The sequence below is a fragment of the Gossypium raimondii genome, chromosome 5 (genome assembly GCF_025698545.1).
Source record: "Gossypium raimondii isolate GPD5lz chromosome 5, ASM2569854v1, whole genome shotgun sequence".
Lineage (NCBI taxonomy): Eukaryota > Viridiplantae > Streptophyta > Magnoliopsida > Malvales > Malvaceae > Gossypium > Gossypium raimondii.
The window spans coordinates 17,202,903-17,221,164 of NC_068569.1; the positions used below are offsets into that span (position 1 = coordinate 17,202,903).

The 18,262-nt window shown below is 35.5% G+C and overlaps 5 protein-coding genes across 7 annotated transcripts; 2 read left to right on the top strand and 3 right to left on the bottom strand.

Moving 5' to 3' along the window:
* The first annotated feature begins 83 nt into the window (after positions 1–83).
* Positions 84–3,422, top strand: LOC105769345 (uncharacterized). 2 transcript variants are annotated; one of them, XM_052631167.1, is made up of 5 exons: positions 84–692; positions 766–907; positions 1,749–1,914; positions 2,884–3,036; positions 3,199–3,422. In XM_052631167.1, the coding sequence occupies exons 1-5, from the start codon at positions 170–172 to the stop codon at positions 3,202–3,204; spliced, it is 990 nt and encodes a 329-aa protein (XP_052487127.1). In that variant the 5' UTR covers positions 84–169; the 3' UTR covers positions 3,205–3,422. The 2 variants fall into 2 exon arrangements, with proteins under 2 accessions (XP_052487127.1, XP_012445362.1); XM_012589908.2 differs by having other exon boundaries at positions 95–692; positions 2,839–3,036.
* Positions 3,423–7,572: 4,150 nt separating this feature from the next.
* Positions 7,573–10,050, bottom strand: LOC105769792 (F-box protein At3g12350). Of its 2 annotated transcripts, none has more exons than XM_012590663.2 (2): positions 8,883–10,050; positions 7,573–8,154 (listed from the first exon to the last, which is right to left on the bottom strand). In XM_012590663.2, exons 1-2 carry the CDS (start codon positions 9,792–9,794, stop codon positions 7,696–7,698), a joined length of 1,371 nt encoding a protein of 456 aa, XP_012446117.1. In that variant the 5' UTR covers positions 9,795–10,050; the 3' UTR covers positions 7,573–7,695. The 2 variants fall into 2 exon arrangements, with proteins under 2 accessions (XP_012446117.1, XP_052487763.1); XM_052631803.1 differs by having other exon boundaries at positions 7,989–8,167; positions 8,883–10,045.
* A 327-nt stretch (positions 10,051–10,377) lies between these two features.
* Positions 10,378–13,380, bottom strand: LOC105769791 (exocyst complex component EXO70I). The gene is made up of 2 exons (XM_012590662.2): positions 12,344–13,380; positions 10,378–11,869 (listed from the first exon to the last, which is right to left on the bottom strand). Exons 1-2 carry the CDS (start codon positions 13,121–13,123, stop codon positions 10,529–10,531), a joined length of 2,121 nt encoding a protein of 706 aa, XP_012446116.1. The 5' UTR covers positions 13,124–13,380; the 3' UTR covers positions 10,378–10,528.
* Positions 13,381–13,588: 208 nt separating this feature from the next.
* Positions 13,589–15,467, top strand: LOC105769793 (NADH dehydrogenase [ubiquinone] iron-sulfur protein 4, mitochondrial). The gene is made up of 5 exons (XM_012590664.2): positions 13,589–13,843; positions 13,959–14,047; positions 14,354–14,483; positions 15,028–15,057; positions 15,200–15,467. The coding sequence occupies exons 1-5, from the start codon at positions 13,676–13,678 to the stop codon at positions 15,254–15,256; spliced, it is 474 nt and encodes a 157-aa protein (XP_012446118.1). The 5' UTR covers positions 13,589–13,675; the 3' UTR covers positions 15,257–15,467.
* Positions 15,468–15,916: 449 nt separating this feature from the next.
* LOC105770878 (uncharacterized) lies at positions 15,917–17,189 on the bottom strand. Its single transcript, XM_012592239.2, has one exon. The coding sequence runs from the start codon at positions 17,187–17,189 to the stop codon at positions 16,101–16,103; it is 1,089 nt and encodes a 362-aa protein (XP_012447693.1). The 3' UTR covers positions 15,917–16,100.
* Positions 17,190–18,262: the final 1,073 nt, after the last annotated feature.

Genomic DNA, 18,262 nt, shown 5'->3' on the forward strand with positions numbered 1-18,262 from the left:
GACATTTTTGTCTTTTCGGAGAGCTTAGCCGTCTGCTGGCGGAATTTCGTTGGTCGTAACAAAGCCATTTTCAACGGCTCAAAGATCTAAACGGCGGCGTTTCCTGGTTTTCCTTTGCCCCTTAAACCCTAACAACAAGCGTCTAAGGAGTCGTAGGATACGATTTGAAATGCGACCCTTAGAGACACTGCCGCCAACGGAAACCCTAGAAATCGAGAACGGTTTGTCTCTCGTTCCGCGCGTGAAACTCAATCTCACAATCCACCCTTCTCTCCCCTCGGTTTCGAAACCCATCGACGAATGGCAGCTCAAGCGAGCCCTGATAGATTTCCTCAAGACCTCGCTCTCCGTCTCCGTTACCGTCCCCGAAGAAGACCTCCAGATCAAACGACTCAAAGACCTCAAGAAACGGAAGCGAGACGAGCCGGTCGCCCACGGTGCTCTATTCATTCGTGACATTAGGTTTTTGAGCAGTAAGAAGAAAATTGAAGAGGTTGATAACGAAGAAGAGGATGTGAAGGAATTGGAAAAGAAATTTTTGGAATGGAGAAGCTATGTAGCGGAGAAAATGGATGGGATTGAGCTCAATCTTGAAGGAGTTAAGTATAATCTTAGTGTTGAGATTCCAGCTTCGGATGATTTTGAAAGAATGAGGAAAGATTGGGAGGAGTCGTATGCATTTCGAAACCGAGGTCTGTATCCATTTTCGTTTTGAATTTGAATTTGAAGTTGCGTTTTATATTTTAAATGGATTTTTATTTGCAGGTTATTCGAGGGGAGGAAGACAGGAGCCTGATACGATTGTGTTGAGAGGGGTTCCATCGAGGTGGTTCGCGGAGCCAAGAGTTTCATCCAAGCCTTCGATGCTGGTTACGCATACCATTTTTTCTACATTTGGGAAGATAAGGTAATTCCTTTCTTTAATTTATTTCACCGTTACTGAATTTTAGTAAATTATGTCAAACCCTTGTTGTTGAATGTGTGGAAACTCTGTCATGATTTGTGCCTGTCAAAAGTGCGGTTTTATATTATCTATCGCGTATGAGAATATTAGGGATTTTTTGGTTAACCTTGTGTTCTTTTACTTTTTTTCACTGACCTGAGGCCTACTAGCACCTTAGTTAAGCACTAAGCTATATGACTCTAGGTTAGCAAGAATTGAATAGAAATGAGAACTCTAGCATGTGTAGCTTCTAGCTATGCGAGTTTTAGGATTTAATTGCATTCTTTTCTTATGGTTATAATTTGTTTTCTTACATACTCTTAATATTTACAAATCATTGACTTTAGATGCTGATAGAATTTATCTTACCCATGGAGACTAATTACTACATATGAATTGGTGATTGATTGATTGATATCTTATATCTTCTCTAATACTCTTCATGTGGTTGCAGTATCATTCCTTGCACTTATTGCTACATGTCTAAAATAATATGTTTCTTATTTTTAATGCTATGAAATGAAAATTATGCGATTGTACTCTTATTTTATTTTGCTCTTTCAACTTACATTTATCTTCATGTTTTTTTTATCATTTAAGAGTAATTGGCATTAGATGCTCAAAGATTTTCTCTTAACTACAAAATTTATGAAAACATATGAATTTGTGATGGACCGGTATCATATATCTGTAGTCCTAATACTTCATACATTTTAGATTGCATTCTTATGGTTAATGCTACTATATGAATTTTACACGATTGTATACTGTTCTTGTTGTTACTCCTTTTAACTTCTCTAAATAGGAATCTTAATGTTTCCGAGGACGAGGATCTTGCTAAGGGGATGGATGAGTATGAATTGGACATAGGCATTGTTTCAGGTCTTCATTGTAAGATCATTGTTCAATTTGAGAAATACCGGGATTTTTATAATGCACTCAAGGTTTTATGTGGTCGCTCGTTGCAAAAGGTATGGATATATTTCTTTTTTTTCCTTTCTCTTCTAATTATAGCTCAGGAGCATTTTGCTTGAGCCTTGCACCGTAGTTTGATTTTTTTTTTTCCTGCCATGAAGTCAATGGCACATCACTAGGTTTTTTTTTCCCTTAATTTGTCCATTCGGCAATTAAAAAAGCAAAGTTAACTATTTTGTCAACAAAAGGGGCAGAGTTTAATCTGATTTGCAGAAAATCATTATACACCAAAACTACCAAAAACTAAAGACAACATTTTAAGTCAAAAGAAAGGTTTGGCTTAGAGATCAAAAATCAAAATAAATATAACTGCCAAAAAAAGAAAACATTTTAAGTCAAAAAAAGGTTTGACTTAGAGATAAAAATCAAAATAAATATAACACTGAAGATAATAGTTACAGAGAGACAGATAGGGAGAGAGTTCCACACACGTAGCCAAGCACTGCTGATGCAACCAAGAACATAAATCCTATAAGTGATATCTCATGAAACAAAAGCATAACCAAATAAGACAGGTAATATATGCAAGAGGAGTTTTCTCTTGCTTTAGGCAAGTGTCTTAAGGGAGATGGTGGCCTTTTCTGGTGGTTAAAAATTGAAAGTGCAAGATAGTCTTCCTTGCTTTCTGCACTATGGCTTACTTGCAAGCCATTATCAATGCCAAAGTTTTAAGACTCCTTTTCAATGGGACACTCCGAAAGGAATGGGTAAAATCTATTGCATGGTTGATTGTGTTGAACATTATGGTGTTGTCAGATGTGATAAAAAAGATAACACTTCTGTTCAGTTATTTTGCAAGCATGGCTAATCTAAATGCTTGTTGGTCGGGACTATGTTTAAATTGCATTTATAACATCATCCATCAACAACTATAGTGTGAGTAGTTCTGCTGATATCCAATCTCATTTACTATTAATTAGCAAGGATCTCGATTGAGTGCTGATTATGAGGTTACATGGGACAAGGATGGGTTTTTCCGAAACACAAGAAGTCAAAATCAAGACAAGAGCAGCAAGATGCAGGAACCTGCAGCAGTACGATACAGATCAGAAGCTCCCAGACGTGAACCTCATGTATCTGAGTTCACTTCGAATGATACCCGCAGAAAGAGATTCAAGGTCAGAATTCAGCTCAATGATGATGATGAATTAGGCTTCCTGTTATTTTTTCAATTGTTTTCTCTCATTAATATTGGTTGATATGTTGGTCGGATCTTTTATTGCGGGTTATAGTCTATGTTTTCAGCTAAATTGTGATCCTTTTTTCCTCTCTGAATGCAGGAATGAAAATATAGGTGCACATTTAGAAGATTTATGTAAGAGTAGACTGAATGAGGTTAGGCTTTCGGTTAAATGATGAATGAATATTTCCATTTCCATCTGTTTGGTTTATTATTTCGGAAATGATGCTAAAGTTCTAACTTCACGCTTTTTCAGTTTTCATATGCTAAATGCTTTCTGGACAACATACTATTAATTAATCAATTTTACCGAGTTTTCTTTTATTTGATAGAATAAACATATAATATTGAAATTACTATTTACTAGTAGTAATTTACTAATTGAAAACATTTAAAAGGTTATCTTTAAATATTATCTTTTAAGGTTAAATTATTAAAATATATATTTTATTATACAAAATGTTCGTCATTTAATCTTCAAAATTCAATCTTAAGTTTTAATTAACTAATAAAATTGTTTTATGAGATAATGGAAGACTTAAAATAATTTAGCTTAAAACTCAATCATTAATTACATGTTTAATAAAATTAAAAATATATTATTAGAAAGCTAAATCTTTTATATTAAAACATAAAATATTAATATAATTTTGAAGTCTTGAACAATACATAAATTCATTAAATAGTTTAGCAAAAAGCTAAAAAAATTATGCTAAACTTTGTAAACCTATATTTTTAGTAATAATATTTTCATCTTCTACAATTTTTCATGCGATCTTCTATTTCTTTTGAGGGAAGGAAATAAGGATAGTTTGATCTTTTACTTAATCAAATAGAGTTGGTTTATTCTTTTAATTAAATAAGGATAAATATTATATCTTAATGTAATTAATTCATTTTAAATATTATTTTTTGTACTTATTAACCATGTTTGTTGATTGTCATTTATCTTCTACTTTTTTTTTTAAGTTACCTGTTATTCTTTTGAAGTAAATTTTTAGATTTTCTTTAGAAAGTTCAATTTAGAGGTGCTCGTGGGCTGGATTGGGTCGAGTTTAGACTTGATATTAACATATTTTATGCTTGCCCAGGCCCGACCTGAAATATTGGCTTAAAATTTTGTCTAAATCCGTCCATATTTGCAAAAGACTAACTTAAACCTATTTTAGGTCCACTTGTTATTTTTTAATTTAAAAAATATATATTTATAATATTTTAATGTTTAATAATTTTATACATTTTTTATTTGTTGAAAATTTTTATATAATCATCTTAACGTTATTTTAGTGTTTCTTATATATTTAGTATAAGTTTATTTTAAACTTAAAAATGGGTTGGGCCGGGTTGAATTTGAGCCTTAAATGTTTAAGCTCGAGCTTGACCCATATTTTAAATGGGCCTAATATTTTTTATCTAGTCCATTTTTCGAGCTTAATATTTTTACCCAAACCTTTCTAAATTTTAGGCGAGCCTTCGGACTTGGGCGGGTAGCCCGATCCTTGAACATGTCTAGTTTAATTTTTTTAATTAATTTAGATAAAATATTATGTTTTAATTTAATTAATTCATTTTAAATGTTAATTTTTAGTATTGTTAATTATTTTTATTCTCTTTTAAAGTACAATGTTTTTAATTTTTATAATTTTCATAATCTTCAACTTTCGGTAAAAGTATTAGGGAAGGCCTTGTTCTTAGGGGTAGATTGCATTTTGGCCCCTCTATTGACGTGAAAAATGTTAAAAATTATTTTTTATGGGTAAAATATAAAAATGGTCACTCAATTATGCCTTTCATTCTATTTTGGTCACCCAATTATTAATCATTTTTATTTAATTATTAAATTTTTAAAATTAAATATTTTTGTTAGTGTGAGTTGATGTGAGTTTTTTATCGGTCTAGTAATAAAATTAGCCCTCTAATACTTATACATTCTATTAATTTAATCTTAAATATAAAAATTTAACAAATTTAGTCTTTAATATTTACAAAATTTATCATTTTAGTTCTAATATTAAAAAATTAATAAATTTGGCTAGCAACATTTATAAAATTTACTAATTTAGTTATAACTCTAAAATTTTAAAAAATATATTTTAAAAATTCATTTTCAATCTTTTATAATCTATCAGTTAACCCATTTGAGGTATTAAAATAAGAAAAACAATATCCTGCAACAATTTTTTTTATAATTTAGGCTTCACACCGGAGCAAACTAATCGATTTGTAACCTATTTGGAATAGTTGGTTGCATTACTACTTGAATAGATAACTTTTTTAATGTCTTTATTTTCTTTTGGATATTAAATTTTTGTGTTTTATCTCAAAAATTTTAGAGTTATTTTGCGAGTAACTTAAAATAGGGTAAATTTTTTTATTCTAATATCTCACATGGTTAGTCATATGGATGGCAAAAAAACTTAAATCTGACCAGACAAGATTTGGGTTTTTTATTGAAATTGGGAGTTTGAGCGGGGTAGGCTAATTTTAAAAAATAGTCATGTCGGATCGGGTTTAGAATGAAATCCCCCACCCTACCTCGAGATATTTACAAAATTACCCTTTAGATGTATTTAATATTAATTAAATTAAAAATCTCTAATCTTTACCACTATTAGTCATATTTTACCACTTCAGTACTAGTTCCCTTTCACCCCTTTTAAGATTATTTCTCTCATTTTCTATCTACTTAATTTAATAATTTATTAAAGGAATTCTTGTTCCTTTTTTCTTCTGTATTGTAATCACAGTATAAGTGTAAATATACATTAGCACACAACTTCATAGATAAATTATTAAGCAAATCCGGTAAAACCTTTTGTTTTAAAAAATAATTAATCACAATTTTACAAAAAAAGTTAAACTCAGGTGGAATCGAAGTGAGTTAAAATTTTTAAAGTCAAGGTCAGAGCATTAGGTCAGGGCAGGCAAAAAAATGGTTTTGAGGGCAAAAATTTCAATCAAAGCTAAAAAGTACGATATCATGATCATGTCTTGAATTTTGTCTCAAAACAAAAATCCCTGTGTCTCAAGATAGAATAACTTTGAAGTTAAAATTGTATATTAATATGAGACTGTCTCAAAACATTAATAAAAGTAATAAAAATTTAAATTATAAATATTTGATATAGAAGAGAATGTTACGTGCTAAATGTAACATTTATTACTCAGGTGTTACAAAATGTAATCAGACATGTTCTTTTTTTTACCATAATTTTTTTCCCTCTATAACAATTTATGATGGCTTTTAATTGTTTAGTCTCTCAGCTTTTAGCTATTACTCATCGTCGTATTAATATAACAATTTGATAAAAAATATATGTTGTACCAATTATTCTTTCTATTATTTCGTTTAACTTTCCTAGTTTAAAAAGGTTTTATATCGAAATAATAAAAACTTATATTGTCGATGGTCGTCACCTGGTAAGGATGTTCATGCAGTGTCATTTTAGTACGATTCGACGAGACGCGAACCATGTTGCAAATGGGTTTTCAAATTTGAACACAAATGTATAACTTTCTTCTTGTCTAGGTTCAGGTTTTAAATAGAAGATTGAGCAACTCGTTTCTCTCAAACATTACAATCTTCTTTCTATTTTCAATACAAATTCAGTTTACTTTTTATCTCGAAGTAATCAGAAATCATATATTTGTGTAAAATATTAAACAAAATGCAGCTTTTCTTTTGCATTTTGTCTTGTGTAAAGAAATAGTGGTTCCTTACCTTTTTTCTGGTACCCCTATAGTTTTACCATTCATGTGCATGTTTCATCATCCACTCTCATTGAACGTTCTGATGATCTTCTCCCTTAAGTAATTAGGAAAATCACCACAAAGATTACTTACTGACGCCCATACTGGAAAAAGGAAAGAGAGAAAGAGGATTTATGATAAAAACTAAGAAAAAGATAAGATTGGTCTGAATTTGGTACTGTTATTATCGACTGCAAAGAGTTGCTTAACACCAGGAATGACATTAGTGTTTGCTGGACGAGAAGAACGAACAACTTTGAAGCTAATCAGCTTGCTAAGTTTTCTGTTTCCTTTGATAGTCTTGATACTCTACCAAGCTGTATTGCAGCTTAAGTAATAAAAATGAAGCTTTCGATCGAAAAAGAAAAGAACAAGATAGCGATCTACTCGTCTCCGTTTTTAATTGAAGAAACACCCATCTATTTAGTGTAATTAATGAAACAGTAATAAAGACATAATAAATATAGCTGGTGAGTGGAGAGGTAGGTGTAAAGAAGAGGGTGGTTGAACGGGCGTGGAGGAAAATTTATGAAGCTGCGGTTTCTTCGATCAAAAATATTTGGTTTTTGTTTTATTGTCTTTGCGCTTGGGAAATCGTGTAGTCTGATTGGCCATTAGACGTTTGCATGGTAACATAAATTGAATCCCCTTTCTAATTATCTCAGCTACACGTGTTTAGATATACACAGTCTCATTAATGGGAAATTATCTCAAGCACAGAAAATGGATGAAGAATTTGGGATTTCAATGGCCAAACGGCTCAAAGATGTAATTATTTTACAAAAAGTAATGTGAAGTGCCAGCCCTAGCATGACACCAAGTTAGAAATCAATCAGTATATGAACTATCATTGCAACAAATTCACTGAATCAAGAAGACGACCTTCTTGGATGATATGTTTCAGGTCTATAATAAAATGATCACGAAGAAAACCAAATCCAAATGTTCCATTCATGTACTGCCATATCCTTCCTTCTCCATGCTGGAGACCAGCAGATCCTATCAAGGATGGAAGCATTAAATTGCAACTTGAGTTGATATGCAGAATGTGGGAAACCATCTCGATGCCCGTCATGGCTGGTTGACTATGAATTTGATCCTCAGCTGCAATTGGCTGAAAATGTATGCGATCATCATAGATACGTTCTTCCTCTAGAGAAAATGGTGACTGCATGGACATAGGTTCTGATGTCCAGAACACAAGAGTATAGGAGGATGAGAAGTCCCCAATCCTTTGGCAGATTATGCCCCCAATTTCATCATATTTAACAAGATAGAAATTCAAGTTCATGTCACCAGAAATTCCCTGCAATTATAAGCTGGAAGAGATTCAAATCTGAGCTGTAATAAAGATAAACCTATTTCATTCATCATTGACATGATGGGAAACATTTATCAAGCACCTCAGTAGAAAAACAGAGTTTGTTATCCTGGAAAACAGTGGCCTACAAGGGACCCAAGGTATGCCAATCAAATGCATTTGTAAATCATATTAACCAAGTGTAATTGCAAGCCAAATTGGACCAAACTAACACAGTTAAAGCCCCAAGGGCAGTACCTCCCATTTACATTCTGAAATTAAAAATCAGATGATGTGCACAAAAAGGATGTTTATCAAACAACACAAAGGCACCTACTGCTTGTCTACACCCTGAACAAACCAGCTTCCCCTGACATTCTTTCTCATGTTTGTACTTTGCATAGCCTTGTCAATATGTCATATAAATTCAAAAACATCAACCAAAAACATGCCACAGTTGTTCAAAGATGTAAGGGAAAATAAGGATTAATCAGTGCTAAAATGACAGCATGAACTGAAAACTTTAATTAACTAAAATGCAACCATCAAATCTAAGGTAAACCTTCCCCCCCCCCCCCACCCACAAAAAAAAAAAAAAAACTTAGAAAGGCAGCTTTACAAGCATTCTTATTTTCCTACTAATCCAATAAGTCAACAACAATATATTTACAAACAGAAGTTCTTAAACTCTGGATACAAAACAAAATTTGGAAAACGAGGAGTTTTCACAACACCTTCCAAAGACCCTGCAAGGGCTTATCCGGAGTAGGCGAGCAATCGATAACTTTAAGGAAATGCTCAGGCTCCCATTTCCTCCTCCCTTGCCTTTCCTTCTCCTTCTTTCTTTGCCTCCTCCACGCTCTATCCCCACCACCACCAGGGCTCGTTCTATTCGCGAAATGCGTATACATTTCCGATACAAATCGGTCCGGTAAGCTCCCAGCGATTCCGCTCTCAATAACTCCATCACTATCTTCTATCAAATTCTTTGAACTTGAAATCCTTCTTAACACATCTTTACTTTTACTACTATGCCAAAAGTTCGAATTTTCTTCAACTACAAAATGATCCTTACCCATGAAATTAACATTGGCTGGCACCAGATTTTGGTCCATGCAGACAAATTCCAGCCAGCTACCGAAATCCCCGGATGGAATTTCAGTTTGGCCTTCTAGATCGAGAAAGTACACGATTTGCCCATCTGGGGATATCCCCATCCACAAAAACGGTGATTTGGTAACATGGTAAGTGCCGTTTTTGGACGGGCAAACCCTAGAACCGAAAACAAAAGATGGGCCCCACTCGAAAATGATCAACCGAGGACATTGACCTGAGAGGCCGGCACGACCGCAATGGCGCCAGAAGCCGATGAGATTCTCCCACTGGGTGAGGGTCTTGTAAAGGAGCTTGTAGGTGATTTGACCGCCACCCCATTTATTGATCTGGGTCTTGGGGCCCCACCGGCGTTGGCAAAGGGTGAACCAGAGCTTGGTGTCGTTGCAACATAGCGAAACGGAGCGTTTAGAGGTGCAAGCGAAATTCGCGATATCGGGTAGGGACAGGAAGGAGAGGATGCAAAGCTGGACGTCTTCAGGGAAGTCGGAGAAGGAAAATGAACACTCCTTTGGGTCTTTGGGATTAGCCATAGTAGCTTTCTCTTTTTCTTTTTCTTTTTCAGTTGAGGGACAAACTTTGTATTTATCTGGAAAAAAAATTAATGGTTAATGGTTGGGTTTGAGATGAGAGTTTGGGTAGATTCTTGGAGATGAGGGAATGATTCCAATAACAATTCCCCACCAAAACGTTGTCTTGTCTGCAATTAAGGCAAGGAAATGAAACATGCCACAAACAAATGCGCACACTTCGGTTGGGAACTTAGGAAAGAAAATGCGTGCACTGCAATATTACCTTTTGGGTTAGGCTTTCAGAAGTTTGGGCCTTTTAAAAGTCAAGACTGAAATGGTAAAATAAGACTTAAATCAGGATTTATATACATATATAGCCCGTTTAAGGCAGGACTTTTCGTCTATAGGAATACAAGGACTTTTCCTTATTTTATCATTGCAAGTAAGTTTTTTTTTAATCATTGCAAATTTGAGAGAAGAATGAGTTACACACAGCTTAAGCTTTAATCTAATGTCAACTTATAACATCACAAGGATCAAGTAGTAAAGAAGCTTTGCAATTGGAAATTGTCTTCCTTTTTTCAATTTCATGTCTTAATAATCATTTTGTACATATTCCACAAAATCCAGTGTATCATTGCATCACTGAATAATACGTGTTATGAAAAACGTAGCAATCTTAATTAGCATTCATTCAACAGAAGAAAAAAAATCTCATAAACAAAACCATAAGAATGTAATAAGAATTCACTGATTCATGCATCAATGGATTTTGATCTGGATCGTCTGAAATTCTTAAGCTCTCCCTCCACGGAAACAGAGTTCCTCCCTGGAACAGTGTCCTTGGAGTCTCGGCGCTTCGGCTTCCCATTGCTGGTTCGATCGGTTCCATTGAAAACCTGGCCCACCAATCCTTTCAATGATTCAGGACTGACGTAAGATTCGCCAGACAACAACTTTGAGTGTGCATTCAAGAATTCACTGTAAACAGGAACCAACAGTTTCACCGTTGCTTCTCGTAATTGTTCCCTTAAATCAGCGTCAGGAATGCTATAACCCCTAGCGTGTCTCTGCGAGATTTCATCAAAGCGATTGAAAAATGCTTCCAGTTTACCTCTCACAAAAGCTGCTGTTGCTTTGGTGCCATTGTCTTGCTCCTCCGACTCTTCCTTCTCTAACAATCTTACTAATGGTCTCCATGCTCGCCATTGATACATGTAAGCAGACTCCTCTGCAGCACTCTTGTATTTCTGTTTCATGTATTGCTCTCCGATAAGCTTCCCAAGCTCTGTATTCCTGCTCCTCATGTAAATGTACCAATAGGTGTTCATCACAAATATGTGGGGCAATATTTTGTCTTTGTAACTCGAACTCTTCGATTCAATGTTTCTCTGAAGAGCTTCCATGATGTTAGATATGGCATCTTTGAGTAAATTCTCATCTGTTTCTGGCTTCGATAAGATACCGGCTTTCCACATTTGTTCTGTTCGGAAAACTTTAGCCATGGGTGCGCTGTATGTCTCTGTGGTAAGGTACTTAAGGTAATTGACTGCATACCTCACAAGTTTCGGGACTGAACCATCTTGTTGTGGTGCGAAAAAATCGGAAGTGCCTTCAATTTGTAGGCCAAACTCCCAAAACACTTTGCTTGAAGCATGCACGAGTAGCTTTTCAAGTTCCCTGAAACGTATGCAAATATCAGCTCCCGATTCACCTTCGAAAATCTCGGTAAATTCAAGCTTCAGCTTTTCTAAGGAGTCAAACATTTCCAAGAGCTTGAACAGCTTCTGAGGCTCTCTGTTGCTCCTTGCAACACCTTCTCCAAAGCGGAAAAATACCGCCATGATTTTATCAGCAATCTTGACAAAACACTCTAGCCAAATGAGCACTTCAGGAAGTCCTCCCAGAACTTGCTTGCAGAGTTTCTTTTCTGATACAAAGATTGTTTTAACCGCGAGCTCGAAATGCTGGATCCAAAGAGAAATTGCTGTCTCTAGACTCTCCCACTTCATTTCATCTATTTCTTCAGGAGTGTATGTTCTCAAGTAATCAGGGTTTAGTCGCATTAGTGCTTTAGCTGCTCTTCTGTATCTCACCTGTTAATCAACCAAAAGTGTAACAAATTTATAGGATTTGAGAAGTAAAAAACAAAACCATGTGTCTTCAAATATCAAATCGAACTGTTTGTCTAGACTTCCAGTTCCTTACTGTTAAAAAGTATAAATTGACCTAATCAAGGTTCTTGATACTAGCAACCTGTTTAATATAATGTATGGTAATCCAGTAGCACTAGTGCTTGTACCTCTCTGTTAGAAGCATTTTCATTTATATATTTGACGCAACTCAGAAAGGCATGTATTATTAAGATAGTACTTATCATTGATTCTATAACTTCTAATCAATTCACTCAAAATCCGAAGGTCTAATGGGACATTTGGGTTGCTGTTTGTGTATAAGACTACATCCATATGTATATATGTTTATATACATATACAATGTACATATATCAATCTAAAGGCCTCGAAATATGGCCAATTGAGGAAACCTTGAAAGGAAGATATTTAGCTTACCTTAACGAAGATATCAATACATATATCCAAACAATCACTGGCAGAAAGGGTTTCTGCAATTCGCCTAAGGACTTGGACCTCCATTTCAGTGCCAAGGTCAGAAACCAACGTCTGATCAGCTTCTTCATCCGCTTGTTGCTCCCCAATGTTTTGGTGCTTCATTTGCTGTAACATAATCTCAAATTCGTCCTGCAGATTTAGTAAGGCCTCATCAAGCAACCCGTCAAACCTCATAGCATCAACCTCAGATTCATATAGAGCCTTAAGTGTGATCAAAGTCTCCTTCAATCTTTGGGTTCGATATTGATCCGTAGCTTTTGTTCTGCTCAAGAATTCCACCACCTCTTGAAGCTTTTGAATCACCGGCTCTCCATCTCGACTTATTAAGTTAATAACTTCGTTAAGCTGATCAACGCATTGGACGTATTTGAGCAGCTTTTTAAGCCTCTTCCTTGGGTTTTTCTCAATAGATAGTTTATCGGAGAGTTCAATGAGCTTCTTCTGAAAAGATTCAGAGAGCTTGAAACTATGAAGGAGCCCGAGAGCCGGGGAAACAGCTCTATTAGTTCTGGTCTCGAGAGCCTTGGCAGCCATAGCCAGGGACTGCAAAGGAGCTACTCTTTTAGCAGCTGTTGAGAGCTTTTCATCAATAGAATCAAACTTCTTCTCCATCTCTTCCAGGTCTTTTTCCAACTTAGCCGATGATTGTAGCAACGTTCTCAAATCTGAACACGCCAGTTCTAGCTTGACAAGCGCTGAATCCTCTTCGTTGGCTGCCATTGATCTTGTCGTTGACGAACTAGCAGGCTAGAAACAATGCAGGGACAAAGAAGAGCAAAGAGAGCAAATTGCAAGATTGAAATTTCTTGCAAGCTTTCCTAAACGCTAATAAAACTAATGACGATAACAAAGTACTGTTGTTGGCAAAACAGGACGAGAAAAGGGTAAATCACGAAGACTTCCATCTCGATACGTACCAAGAACAAATGGCATTCGCGTATTCGAAGCGGACAAATGCCCAAGAGAAAAACTAAGCATGTTCGGCCGGTGTGCTTGGAATCAGTCTACAGTTCAAATTCCAAATCAATAGCACATTTTTATAATCAAAACATCAAAGCACGTTTTGGGTTATTTCTTTTTAATTGAATCGCATAATGGGTTCAAGCCCAATAAATCAACAAACAGAGTAGTCCAACAACCCGAACCCAAAGCAGGAAGCGTGAAACTTCTGGTTGATTCTCATAGTCATGTCGGCTGTTTAACGAATTCATTAACCTCTCGGAGTCTGTGATCAAACAAAGGATAGAATCAAGGAAATAAGAAACAAAAAACATGGCTGGTTTTGTGCAAAGGGTTGGTCAGAGTCTAGTTAGAGCTCATCGTCCACCTCAAGTTTCATGGAAAAGATGCTGCTCTTCGGATGCTTTGATGGAACTGGAGACAAAGCCTGGTGAGGTTGGCATGGTCTCCGGAATCCCCGAACAACAACTTAAACGAAGGGTACAGCTCTTTTTGGTTTTAACTTTTAATTTTTGAATGCGGAATGCGTGCATCTTACTGCGTAATTTAGGATTCCCTGCCTCGGTTTTTTAAAGTATGTTGTTTGCCTTTTAAGGTTATAATTTACTCGCCTGCTCGAACTGCATCACAGCAGGGCTCGGGGAAAGTTGGGAAATGGAAGATCAATTTTCTCTCAACACACAAGTAAATCATGTTTCCCTTTTTCATATGGTTATTGAGAATCAAAGTCTTGAAAATATTAGCAAATTATCTCAACACTCAATTACCATCTGCATTTTTGTTTCCTTTGTTACATGTTACTATGGTTGATTTAATTGGATTTTTTGCCACTTGTAAATTATTATCATGAAAATTCTTCTTTCATTTCGTGAAGAAGGTAATAAAGGGTCAGCCTTTAAAAGGTGTATAACATGAATCATATTTGAAATTCAGCTGGAGCAATAGAAACATTGGCGTTATTTCATTTCCTTCATTGACATTTTTGTTTAGGTGGGATAATCCGTTAATGGGTTGGACATCAACAGGAGATCCGTATGCCAATGTTGGTGAGGCTGGACTTGAATTTGACAGTGAAGAAGCTGCAAAAGCATTTGCTGAGAAATATGGCTGGGAATACCAGGTATGCATATGTGCCTTAGCGGGTGCTTTTATTGTGCTGTGCAGTGCAGACATCACTGATGAAATCTAAGAATATTAGCGTCATGTTCCATCTTAGTCTTCCCCACAGTTCACGCATCACCAAACAACTTTAACATTTACGCTGCTTATAACAATTGGTGATCTCAAAGTTTTAACCACATGCAATGTATAATTTGATTGAATCATGCATTATATCGGAGAGCAGTTAGTTCATGCCAGCAATTCCAGAGCATGGAAATGAAGTGCCTTTAAAAGGGATTAACTGAGAGGAGGAAGATTCGTAAAAGGCTAACTCCATAACCATTTTCCTGAAATTGCTCTAGAGAACTAATTCTAAACTTAGGATGTTGTAATTATGAAGATAATGTATAGTGGTGTCAATTCCCTGATTCAGTTTCAAATGTTTACTATGACCAAATCCTAAAGTAATAATATTTCTCCAAAACAGGCAAGTCTATCATACTTGGAACTGTAGTGATTTTAAATGCTCTTAATTAAGTTCTGATTGCATTCTTTTTCTGCAGGTCAAGAAGCGACAGACACCTCTTCTAAAGGTTTTTACTCTCTACTTTCCTTCACAAGTTATTTGACGTTGAAACCTATATATTTCGTTTGAGTATGGTTGACTGAAGACTCTTTTGTTCCTTTCATATTTCAAGGAATTATTAGTAATTGCTTTTTCCTATATAATTCCAGCCCAAGTCATATGCAGACAATTTCAAATGGAAGGGGCCACCTAATGCTGAAGAGTGAAAGATGTTATTTTAACACTTCGATTTATCTGAGTATATAATTTCCAGAGTTCATGTTACAACATCATTATTGTACTTCGCTCCTGGCTGATATATTACGTAGAAAATAGCAAATGAGAGAAGCTTTTGTTTACACGTATTTACAACGACACTTGTAAGGTTTTTGTGTTTAATATCTATACAACTATAAATAAAAAGCAAGGTACCAATCATCTTTTTGGTTCTTTTATATTATAAAATAATAGTTAAATTCCAGTTTTTAATTTTATATCATTTTGAAATTTGTAATTAGTTAATATGAATAGTTAATCTTTTAATTTCCTCAATTTCTTTATAAAAATATCATTCCAACCAAATTAATGTCATGATGAGTTTGTGTAGGTGTTTTTTAAATCATAATCAGTATTTTAGTATCAAATAACTATTAAGTAAATATATATATATATTTTATAATTTTAAAATGTCAGACTAATAAATTTAATAAAAATAATTTTAACATAAAAAATTATTTTTTAAAAATAAAATAAATTACTAAATTTCAAATCAACAAAATATTTCTTATACTATATTATATAAATTAATTGCCGAATTAAGTTGTATGCCAAGATAATCAGCTTCATTCGTATATTTTGGTGATTGTTAAAATAAGCTACAAACAAAGTTGAAACAATGGAGTAAAAACTTGGCATATATAGACGCACAAAAGATACCGACAAAAATTACTAAACCGTATACTTGATATAACATGTCTCTTAACTATACATTGAGAACACTAGTTAGCTAGCTAAGGTGCATTTTTGCAGTAAAACAGCTGTATACCATTCAAATTGCAAAGACTGGAGTGCCTAAAATGTGATTCTTCCTTCTTCTTGTTGATATGGTTGGAACTTCCATGTGAAGAGATAGTCCTTTGACCGACATGATAATTTGATGACCTCACAGAACGCTTTGACTGATCTCTTCTTCCCTTCACTTCCCCACTCAATCCTCGCCCAACATGAAAAACCCTTTGATTTAACTGTCAACCTCGAATCAGATTCTGATAAATGGAGTACTACTTCCCCACAGATTCTCTTGCATGAGTTGCCTAGGGCTCTTCCTTCACCTGTCACCACAGAGTCCAACCATGGACATTCTGGTTGACCCACCATCTCTTTGTAAGCAGAATTTGCCAATCTAACTTTGTTGTTTGAGTCGGAAATCACTGCCGGTAAGGCATCGGACTCAACCAATTCTTCAACCTCCTCTCGTTTCTTCAGGACTTGCATTTGTGGGGTTAGGATTGGATTCTCTTTGATGCACCCAACATAGATAATGGAGCCCACTGGTCGAATCGGTTGAGGTACTATAACGTTGCTCGCTGGAGGACCTTGGAGCTGCTTCAATAGATCTTTCTCTTCAGGAATTTCAACAATTGTGTTCAAATCTATTAACTTTTCTCCTCCACAAGGTTCCATGCAATTCAATTCAAGTATTGTCGCATAGTTGGCAACGACAGGTACTGAGGGAGGGCATGGAAGGAGGGGAAGCTGCATCAAACTTGCTGGTGGTGTCGAAGAACTATCCAAGCTTCCACCAAAGTTAGGAATAGAATGGTGAGGAATACCGTGTGAAAAACCTTGCAAAGAGAGGTTTTTTGCGGGGGATGTTATGAGACTCGGTGAAGAGAGCGCTAGGACTTGAGTCCTTCCTCTCTTGAGTGGTGTTGTTGATGATAAAGCGACTCTACCTCTCTTTCTAGCCCTAGTAGGCCTAGCCTGCAGATGACACCACAGACTCCTGAGATAAGGAGATTGCATCATCTTTTGAGACATACCTGAGCTCTCATTCATGGAGTTTGCTGGTACATCAGGTTTCGGAGCTATAGGCCTATACCTTGACATGATTTCAGCTGTTGTAGCTGTGGTGGAGTAAGGACTCAACGTCTTAATCATGGTGCCTTCTTCCTTTCAGATTTCACACGCAAAATTCAACCAATTGTTGAAGCAAAAGATCTTAGGCAAAGAGTATATATAGTCAACAGACAGGAGGAAGAAGGGGGGATTTAGAAATTATGAAACTGAAGATTGATAGGCTTTCGTGAATAGGTTGTTTTAGAAAGCAGAAATCAACTAATGAGTGCAAGGCAACATGAAACAATGAGGCAGGATACACTGACATTTGGATATTGAATGATCGGTACGTGTTTTAGGTACTTGAAAGAAGATATAGACATCTGGGATTTGCAATAACAAGTGGATCCATGCATGCTAACACATAATCATGCTTTCATCTGAAAACTCTACATCTACTACATACAAACAAAGCAATAGGAAAGCAAAATTTATTATTTAGTATTTTTTTAAACAAGCGAAGCGAGGCATATAATTCGATCCCGCACTCGAACTTGCACCAATAAAAAACACCCTCTGGTTACAACGCGTGTGGCTTTGGCGGCCATGCGTGGCTACACCTATCAGGATTGCTTGGTTGTTGTATTTATGTCCTCAGCACTTCCACTTTTAGCTTTGGAGGTTCCATCAGTCGGTTAAGTTTGGCGGTCGTCCATGTGTTAGTTGGTCGTCTCCTATTGCATGCAACGAATGAGTATAAATCTGATTTAGAGGGGCGAAGGCCCCTTGGGAAGTTAAACTTTCACCAAAGAGTCCAGACTCCAGATGGCTTATTGTTCAAAGAGTTTTCACAAACGTGGTCTTTGCCTTGTAAAGATATCTTGCACCCAATTCTTCAATAGACAGACGATCAGAAAAAAAACGAGGGTAGAACCATGGGGTGAATTCAGTAAATTGCTGAGAGGACCAAAAATAAATAAATAAATTTTAAAGTAAAATATAATTTTACTATTATTCTAACTTTTGATTTTCTAAAAACTAAGAGAATTATATAATCAATTTTTCATTTTGGGCCTAGACAACGTATATATGTACATACATATAAGCACAATCACGGGTCATCACATCAGCATATCAAAACCCAGTCTGGTGACAATGTGTTAAGGTCTCATTAG